Here is a 10,627-nt window from a genome sequence, read left to right as displayed (position 1 = left end):
TTTGTTTTTCCCTTGCTGATTTGTATTTGATGGTTTGGTGTCTTACCCCTCATTGATGCGGACTGCACTTTCATTTTTTTTTTTTTTTTTTTGCTCGTGTTTCCGTCTATAAGTTTCAGAGAATAGATGGGGGTGGGGGTGGGAGTTCAAAGCTCTAAAGGATGGCCTAATCATATGCAGGCACGCTGTCAGAGACTTTAATCGCCTTTGTCAGCCATGTCTCTGAGTTCAGAGAGGGGCCGGCATCCCTCTATGATACCCACTGCTCTGTTCATACTGGAGACACATAAACTTTGAAAACAAAAGAAGTAAGGCAGAGGCACAGGGCTTTGATCCCACTAAAATTTGCCAGTTGCCATTGTAGTACATGCTATACCACAATGAAGCCAGTGCTTTGACCAAAGCAAAGCTTTTGAAAAGGTGCCAGCAGACAAATGTCTCACAGATTTTCACTCGTCAATTGACTCTCTAGGCCCTCAAAGTGAAGGATGAGCATTCATCGTGCAAGTGGTCTCGCACTGAGCTGTCCTGACTTCACTGTTGTCTCAGATTTACACTGGAACAACATCACTGTTGATTTTTTTTAGTGTTTCCCTGTAGATTGCACATGCAAAATCCTTTTTTACATATATAATTATATCCTTTCACAAGTGGAAGTATAATGTTGATAAGAAAATCAAAAGATTTCTGCTGTTGCGATGTGTTTTCCCTCTTCCACAGCAGACGCAAAGTGCTTGAGGATCACAGCGTTGATGAGAAACACCAAACACTAAAAACTCCTGCAATGAATCACATAATTGCTCGGAAATGTCATTTATGTTCGTACTTTAACAAAGAGAGCCAATACGGCAGATAAAGAGCAAAAGCCATTAAGGTAAATTTAATTATCTGCCCCGCTAATTTATTTTCCTATCATGAAATTCGTCATGCAGCAAAAAGTAACTGGCGGTAGTGTGGGTGTACATGTCGTTATATGTGTGTTTGTAATGACTCAAACTCAGTGATAAATTGCACCTTTTTGGATTATTGGGCTGAGTTGACCTCAGATCAAACTGTAACTCAAACCTTTTTAACTCCACCGGTGGACTTATAATTGTCTTGTAAGAATGACACTTCCGTAGGCCGCGGTTTTAAAAGACAAGTTTAAATATAGGCTCAGGATATATCCCAAAGAACATTGTCAAAATGACATTGTGGTAAAGCTCAGTTAATGAAGGCATGGCTAATTGATATTAGAGCAGAGAATCAATGGTGCAGCACTGCCAAAGGAGAGCGGCTTTGGTAGTAAGAACTTTGTCCCCAAGGTCATATTCTGTTACTGTAATATTGACCTTCCCTCTCCCTCCTGACATTCTGTCCAAATCACATCCTGTTGTTATCGTCCAGCCATTTAGGGATCGGTCTTCCCGTTCATCCAATACATCCTCTCTGTAATGGGCTCTGCAGCAACCCAATAATTTGCAAATTGATTAAACAAAAAAAAAAATTTAAACCCTAAGAGTTGCAGCAAATCATGAGTTCTAAGCAACACTCAGACCCTCAGACCATCGCACTCGACAATGAACCTGCCAATACCTGTCTAAACGTAAGAAAAGCCGCAACCAATAACGACTTATCCTTGATCAAGAAAACACAATGGCGAGAAACTCAGACACCCATCTGAAATTTCAATTGAAACACTAAAAAAAAAGAAAAAGAAAAACAAAAAAAACTTACCAATAATAGGAAACAAAATAGGTGAAAAGAATTGCTTTAAAAGTCCAGGTGGCATTTAGTGAAAGGTCCTCTTAGCACTCGAGTGTCTTACACACCAGACATTGGATATTTATGAATTGATTCAGCAGTGTCAGTCAGTCCTGCACTTTGCCAGGGGCGCTAATCCATGTGATGGAATTCATATGTCTACTTCATATTAAGTTTCCCGTGTTGCTTATTGACCTTTTCATCTAGCATTTTCCCTCACTGATGTGAGCTAGCCCCTTCACAGAGGCTGTCGAGAGCCATTATTTTGCTGCTTTCAATTCTGCTCCGGGTAAGAAACACTCGAACACTTACCACAGTGGGAAGGAGGGCTTGACTGTGAAAGAGAACCGGCAATCTGAGGTGCCTGCTGCAGTCACAAGTTTTCTCCAACACCGCAATGTAATAAACATGTGTTAATTGCGGTTTTTGTGGTTTCACTTTGTGTTCCTGCTTGAGCTATTTTTATATACAATAAATTAAAAAGGGAGGACAGACTGTTACTTTCTTAAAGGCTGGATCTTCTCAGACAAAGTGAACCAGGAATAAAATCATCATCTTCAAAGGAAATTTGACCAGATAGAAGAGAATATTTGATAGATGCAAATACACAATATTGAGTAAAATTTGCCTGAAAGTATTTCACCACCAGAACTTCTTTTTCATCATATAACACACTACAGAAGTAGGATTTAATAATGTGTTTACAATACACAAACATTATTCAATTAATCCGGGTTAAAGGGCAAACCGCTGCCTGACAAGGAAGCAATTAATTAGAGTCTGAATGTCCGTTAACAGAGAAACACAAAAACAAAATGCCCATTACGGTGCTGTCACCTTATAAACCTTCACAGCTTTTGCGTTTAGATATAATATTTTGACCCACTGGTGCTTAAAAACTGTAACTCGGAGAGATTGCAGAGTGGAGTTCAAGTCCCATACAACTTAACAGCATCGGCATGTAGATATTTAGAACTAAATGCCACCATGAATGTTGATGTGGATAATGAGCATTAATAGTTTCAGTGTCGCTACGATTTCGTAAATGTATCCAGTTTTGTTTGTGTTTCATAAACACTTGTTTGGACAATAATGCTGATTCACAACAACAATTGAAGGTCAAAGAAAAAGTCTATTATGACTCCACAATATGACATGAAGGTCGACGCAAGGCGCATTTACACCTGTGGGCAGCTTAATGCGTGGAAAAAAAAACCCACACACAGAGGGCGAACATACAAACTGCTCACAAAAACGCTCGAAAGCAGCCTCAACCTGGCGGCATTTTAGATGTGAGGTGAGAGCGCCAACCACTTCACCACCACATGTCTCTTTTATATTACTAATTTCATTCAAGTTCGTACACGTGCGACCACCTCGAGCGCCTCGGTGCAGTTCGCAGACGTGGTCGGGAGAGCCATTTGTTTGCATAAGAAGATCTCGCTGTGGACACGGGGTTGTGTTGTGACATGTACATTAATATCGCTAAAGTCTTTTTACAAGAACCTTTACACTTACACGTGCACACACACACACACACACACACACACACACACACACACACACACACACACACACACACACACACACACGCAAGCATGCATGCACGTGCGCCCACTTTTATGTCACGGTCATTAGATAATGCACATATTTCAATTCCCCTGAACACTGCCACAAATGAAAGAAGCACCCTTGTCCTTTTAACAATAGAATATGATGAATACCTTCTCTTTTTCATGTTGAAAAGATCTTCTCTCCATTTGCCCTTTTAGCCAGCTCAATACAGAACAGCACTTGATTAAATCCCATCAGCATATTTATTTGGATCAAGGACCTTGATTAAAATGCAAAAAGTGTGATTCTCCAATCTTGTGTTAGTCTTAAAGCCTGAACTTAATTTGCACGGAACTAAATAACTTAATGAGTAGCACAAACATTTTGTTGTTCATTCATCAAAACTGAAAGTAAATGTTATTCTTTATCATGAATTAATGTAAAACACAATCCAGTTTAGGATGTTATTCCTGTAATTATTTAATCTGTTGATGTTGTATTTATTGTGACTGATTCTTGCTGTGAAATGTTCTGTAGAAACTTGACTTCTTCATAGATTCAGGTTGTGGTTTGGTTCAGGAATGTAATTATTCTCTGGCCGCTGCTTCTCCATTAATATTTCAATATTTATTTTTCTGTTTTTGCACATTCAACAACAAGCTGTGTGATCTTCAAAGCACTAACAAATCGTGATCGAAGGTGAGTCGGAAGAAGCTTTTTGTACCACATGTACTTCTGCGAAGATAATTGCTTGAAGGTATGATGCAGATTTAAAGAAAAGTCCCAGCACTCGGCTGAATGAGATAGCCTCAGATGTAAGCCACCGCAGTCCTCGAAATGGTGTTTTTAAGTAACTGTGCCTCGTATGTCTTTTTAATTAATATCTGCCTCGAGGCAACTAGTTAGATGCAAACAGGAAAAAAGCCATGGCGCATACCAATGGTCCATAAATTCAGTACGGGGGTAAAACATTCTCTCTGTGGTCAAAATGAGAAGAAATTTGATCGAGTCCCCTTGAAATAATAAATAGTTCCCTGAATAATGTATTCTGAAGTTGAGAAGAATGACTTCTTTTGGCATTCACTTTTTTGCGCACATCAAACATTAGCAGTACTGTCAAAGTTGTTTTAGTGTATTGAGAGGGTTTTTGGGACAACTGCACTCGTTGCCAAGTTGAAGTTGCACAAACATGAGACACCCATCAAAAAGTCAACATCAACACAAGTTGCTCAGCATTCGTTTAACGTCTCCGTCGCACTGCGGGAACATGTACTCGCAGGTTGGTGCTGGAGGTCTTTGTGCTGGCTCAGTCTCAGTGTTTTGAGGGACTGCAGTCTGGAAAATTACCGACGTTAATCCTGAGACAGCAGGATGCGGATTGATGCATGGAGTCGCAAAAGGAAACAGCAATATGTACTTCGGCAATTAAACAGCGATGATGGAATAGTTTCCTTAGATAAATGTAATGGTGTATCATTAGCTTCGATGGTCTGTCATTTTGTATTGGGAAACACTAAGAAACAGACATTAAAAACCCATTCCAAAGCACTAATACTTAAAGGCCCATTCATCGCTACAAAGTTTGTCTGCTATCCTTCTTGACAAACCAAACACATCAAGGAAGGCTGCACCTGCATGCGTTATCCACTCGGAGCGTCTGCCATGTAATTGCCATAAATTGAGGATTAAGCAAACCAGATTTAAAAGCATATAGTATATCTCTGTAAGCACAGGGTAGCGTCGTGGAGACTTTAAATTGTCCTCTGACAGCAAATCTGGCTCAAGGATAGAACGCAAAATCTGAGGAGCATTAGTACTCATAATTTCAAGCAGCAATTTATTCGCTTCTGTGCAATTAAGGGGGGGGAAAAAAAAATAACAGTGTGAGGAGTCTCTTTTGTGTGGCAAAACTGTGAGCTAATGTGATGAATGGAGAATTGCTTGCCTGAAGCCAGAGAGAGTGTGTGTTGTACGTATGCCTTGATGGGAGGCGCTTGCATGTGTGCCCACTGCAAGAGAGCATTTCAAAATATTCTCAACTTCTCCGTTTTGAATGTAGGCTGGGCCTCGGAAAGTAAACAATGCGGTCCTGTTTGACGAGAGAAAATTGGCCGCGTCGATGCTCCAGAGAACAAAACTATCGGGTGCGTGAGGTTATCTCTCGGGAGCGGAGAAATTAAATCAAAGCCATGCCTAACCATTCCTCAACCAACTCATACAAGAAGAAGAGCAAACATTATTAGTAATTGCTTTTTTATTTGATCTTTTCATCTTTTTTTTTTCTTTTTTTTTTTTTTCCAGATAGATCACAATGAACACAGCCTTTAGACAATAGCAGTTGAAATAATCCATACAAATGAATGTCTCTGGTGTTTTTTTTCACCAGCTGCCCGTTGGAGCGTGGAGCCCTATGCTATCAGTGTGGGCCTGGGGGGTGAGGGGACAACACTGACAAACATCGGGTGCTTGCTTTAACTAACCAAAGAGGCATGTTGTCTCTATGCGTGTGTGTGTGTGTGTGTGTGAAGCAGTGGCTGTCTCAGTCTTGTGTGCACCTGCGTCAGTGTGAGTGAGAGACCAGAGGCAGCGAGCCACGTTCAGCAAGGCTCTGTCCTAATCACTTGGTAAAAACCAACAGTCTCGGGCGGGCAGAAATAGCCCACTCGCATGTTTGAGGAATGCACTTCCGACAGTGTATGATGCCAACAGTGACAATGAGAAGCCCCACATTATGCTCCAGTCCAACTAAGCGCTAACCTCAGCAGCAGCAGAGCCTCTGCTCTATAATACAGCAAAAAGCCTGAGAGAGGGGCAATGGCTTTAAAGATACGCTCCGTCCACTAGACCCAGCTCGATTCCTTATGCTCAATATGTGACTGTAGAGAGAGTGGCCAGGTCCAGGGGACACCATTTGAGGGGACAGCACTTTAAACATGCCTCGGCATGGACTACTCACAGCAGCAAGGCAAGTTAGAAAGAAGAAGAAGAAGAAGGAAGAAAAAAAAAAACAAGAAATCCTGGGATAACCTCTGCCCACTGTTTTAATAAATGTCATAATGAAAGAAGTGATCACACACCCGCCGAAGAAGCTCAGTGTAGGTTGGAATTAAATCTGAGGGACGGAGGTACCATAAATTAAAGAGGAAGTTGGAAAAAGGAGTTGTTTCGTCAAACAATGAGAGCATGAAAGTGAGTCAGGCACGTGCGTGCAGATATGCACACGTGCACACAGTGTAGAGAATGCTCATTCCAGCATGAAGTCTGAGCACAAAGAGATAAAAAGAAAATAAACCATGAAGACAAGTGTGGAAGTGTCACAATTGTCTGGACAGTGTTTTGCCTACTCTTTCCGCCTTCACCGTAACTTTAAGGGACTTTGCATTCAAATGAAAGGCAGTGTGTTGCTGAAGTGCCTGGTGTGTGTTTGTGTGTGTGTGTGTGTTTGTAGCGATTTTCTCTGCATCACAGTTCCCGTGCGTACTTGAACAACCCATTTTAACTGTTTGCACTGTTTGTGTAATGTGAATGTTAAGTTTGTCTGATTTATCCAGATACTTGATCGATAAAAAGGGCTCTCATTTTAAAAAACAATAAATATTATTTTGCTCTTCTGCCAAATCTTTCAAGCCCTCTCTATAAACAGCCGCAGCCATCTCCCAGGAAAAGAACAAGGGTAAGCTGAAACCAAATACCAAACAGAGGAGAGAGAGAAAGAGAGACAGAGAGGAGAAAAGGCAACAGTTTGCTCCTCAGAGGAGAAAAGTAAGCAATAGATATATTAGAATTAAAAAATAAAAAATGGGCAAAAAATCCAGAATGTCTGGGTAATGTCCAAATGGAGAAGAATTAAGAATAAAAATAAAAAAAAAAAAAAAGAGGATCAAAAACACTCAAACACATGTGAAATGTGCACAAGACAGGATGTGTTTTATCTGCTGTTGAGAGTCCACTTCAGCTCAGATCGAGCTCCGGAGTCGTCACGCCAGGGGCCGAGCTGGATGCAAGTCACTGTTCCCTCCCATGGCTGCATCATACATACATTTGGTGATTGTGGTCACATTTTCTAAAACACTTCTAGTCTAGTAGCCTACTGCTCTGCGTATTTTACTGTCAGAGGATATTAGAAAAAGCACCTCCCACTAATATTCCAGAGTGGCCGAAATGTGCCAAAATTTTCAAAAATAAATGTCTGTATTCTTTTTATTTTTTTTTCTTTAAGAAAGCCTGAATGTGAAGAAACCTGGTTGTATAAACCACGTACCTAAACAGCTAAAGACATCAAATTCAAAGCAACTTCAGATAGATTTTCAGATGTCAAGTTTCTCTGCAAAGGATGAGAAGTCTAACATGTATTGAAGAAGGAGTACATACATAAAGGACAAAGACTGCTGAAAAAAGAACCTTTCTCGGCCCTTTATAGAAAATGCACATTCTGGTGGACCAGGGCTTTTATAAGCAGTCACAAGCTCCACAGATACAACAAGCTCTCTGCAGAGACAGTAAGGCAGTTTTATGATCACCAAGGAAACCACTCCACTTTCCCATATGGCAGGTCTCTCTTATTATTTTTTTTTTTTTTGGAAAGAAACTTAAAAACATAATGAAGACAAAATACGCATACTAGTTATTGTTAAAGAAAATAGCTGCCCTGTAAAAAACTGCTCAGTAAAAATATCCAAACTGTATTCTGGTTGTTGCTTTTTGTTGTTGGTTTACTTTTGTATTCTCGATCAGCTGGCTCATTAAGCTTTCGACAGTTATTGTATGTGATCCAGCTGGATCTCAGGGTAAAAAGAGGCGACATCTCAAAAGCACTGAAGCCAGCCTGCAAAGATGCAGAATAGAGATGAAAAAAAAGAAGCACCAACAAAAAAACCCAAACTAAAGCAAACTCACAGAGTTCGACAGCTACTAAGGCAACTTTTGCCAAATACAATATAAGCCCATGTATATTGCAACACAACTATATATTAATTTAATAAAATACACAATATAGCTTTTGTACACATAACAATTTGGCTCAAATGCACAGAAATTGCAGTAAAATCAATAAAAAATATGTCAATTTTTTGATGTAAACACATCTAAATTGGATACATTTACACATATAATGATATTATGTATAGTGATAATGTGAAGGGACATTTTCTTGTTTATTCATATTTTTTGGAATTCATATTTGTTGTCTTCCAAACAGTGGCAGTGTCCTTTTGCAGTTCGTCGAGTAAATACCCCGTTCTTGGCCGTAACTCCAGGACACTTTTTGAAGAGATTCCTCATTTCTTTTCTTTTCTTTCTTTTTTTTTTCTTATAAAATGTATAAATATTTTGTTAATATTTGGACACTATACATGGATTCATACATACAGTCATCTATATATTCATATAGATATCTTTTCACAGTTGAGGAAAAAATGTCCCTTTTTATACAACTTGTGATTGCCTTAAGGCAGAGTCACACACATGATAATTCACTGTACACAAGGGACTGAAAGCTGATGATGTAAATGAATAAGACAATTCCACAGATGGAGTTGTGTTTAAGCATTCTTGTTTATATGTGTGTTTATGTGTGTGTCTATGTGTGTGTGTGTGTGTGTGTGTGTGTGTGCGTGTGTGCAATCAGTGCGTGTGAAAGTGTGTCAGCATCATTTGTGGTTACACGTGTGTAAATTTTGGTGCGTGCAACTGCACCGGTCAGCAACATGGACATTTAAATAGAGGTGTGAGACAGACACAGCTTACACATGTAGCTACAAATGACAGGTGAAACATGGTTACACTGTTAATAATTCTCCTTCAGCAGAGCGTTCGGCCCGCTCTCGACCCAAGTCCGTAACACACCTCCGCGAACACGCCCCCTGATTACACAATCTCTTCATTTTCATGTACAGGATCCATCACACGTTGAACACCTATATTAAATTCAAAAAAAGATAAGGTTCTTTTGTGTATTTCGGCCTTTCATTGTCCCGAAAAGAAGTTTCCGCATCGATTGTCATGTCTGACCGTTAATAGTCCTTTTCATTCAGCGTTGATGTCCATCACATGTAACAGAACCACCTACACACACTTAGATATGTAGGATTTCACAAGAGACCATGAACGACACACTTATGAGCTGGTGGGCACTTAGATAATAGCTTGCGAGAAGCCAGAGGCATAAACCTCTGCAATTTGCTTAAGAATCCAAAACAAAACAAAACAAAAAAAAGTTTATAAATTCAGCAGAATTCAGACTTTGAAATCGAGTTCTCTTTTTTTCTTGGTCGGCATCTTGGCACCAAAACTGGTGCCGAAAGACTCACATAGTAAATGTCTGTCTGCCCAGTGTTGATACATTTCTACAACAAATACAGTGAAAAGAGCTCCTATCATAAGAGCCATTTAACCCTTTTCATTGTGTTTTGGTGACTGTTTTGGCATGAGAGTCTGTGGAATAGCATCCTACTCCTCTCTCTTTCTCCATTCCTCTTTTTGTTGCAGTACTTTGTGTCACTTCCTGAGTGTGCCGGTGGCCTCACTTCCTCTGCAGTCCTGCAATAGTTTGTCGATGTCTCTCACCACCTGGTCAGCGTCCATTCCGTCACGGCTTGCGTCTTGCTCCACCTGCTCCAGGACACACTCCATTTCACCCGCCGCCTCCTGGCTGATCCTGGAGCGAGCCTCCGCCAGCACCTTGGCCACTGGATCTGAGGGGGGCAGGGATGGGTAGACGCCCTCTCTGCTTTGTTTGGTTGGTGACAGGTACTGACCGTCGGGCGGCCCGTAGTGGCCGGAGCACGTGGCGGGCGGGGGTTTACCTTCGGCCCCGTCGGCGGGGCTTTTGACGGAGGAGCAGGGGGACATGGTGGAGCAGCCCTTGGTGGGACTGTTAGAGGCTGAAGGTACTTCTTGGAGCAGCGGACTGAGGGCGCGTTTTGCCTTCAAATAGGGTTTAACGTTGGCGACCAGGATGGTGTGATCACGCCTCTCTTTCCCGAAAGTACAGAACGTTTTCTTGCCATTAGGGTTGACAGTCTCATAGGTTTCTGTCTCAGGCACAGCCTCCATCCCCGCCGGCACGAACATATTGTTGCGGTAGTCGACGCCCTCTGCCTGGTTTCCTCCTGCAGGGAACTGGGGCATCCAGCAGCGGTCAGAATGACCCAGTACTCTGCATTCCTCCGTACAATTCACACAGTCCTCATCTGCAGACGGAAAGAGAAAAGAAGAAGATATCTCTGTCAGTAAGTGCGCGTGGAATAGAGGAAAGCCACACGGAGAGAGGATAATACAATCATTGCGCTTTTGTGAAACTGAACCGAACTGCTAGAGGAGCCGGAGCCGT

General features: G+C 41.3%; 1 protein-coding gene across 4 annotated transcripts in view; it reads right to left on the bottom strand.

The window, feature by feature from the left end:
* Positions 1-5,591: 5,591 nt before the first annotated feature.
* Positions 5,592-10,627, bottom strand: part of pcdh17 (protocadherin 17) — a 58,246-nt gene continuing 53,210 nt past the window's right edge. For all 4 annotated transcript variants that reach the window (XM_030096638.1, XM_030096654.1, XM_030096662.1 and 1 more), the window contains one exon: positions 5,592-10,487. In XM_030096638.1, the coding sequence (XP_029952498.1) occupies positions 9,793-10,487 (695 nt within the window). In that variant the 3' untranslated portion in view covers positions 5,592-9,792. The remainder of the gene's footprint in view (positions 10,488-10,627) is intronic.

Source organism: Salarias fasciatus, chromosome 1 (genome assembly GCF_902148845.1).
Source record: "Salarias fasciatus chromosome 1, fSalaFa1.1, whole genome shotgun sequence".
NCBI classification, from domain to species: Eukaryota; Metazoa; Chordata; class Actinopteri; order Blenniiformes; family Blenniidae; genus Salarias; species Salarias fasciatus.
Note: the sequence above shows the minus strand (reverse complement) of the source record. Positions and strands in the feature narration are given on the sequence as shown.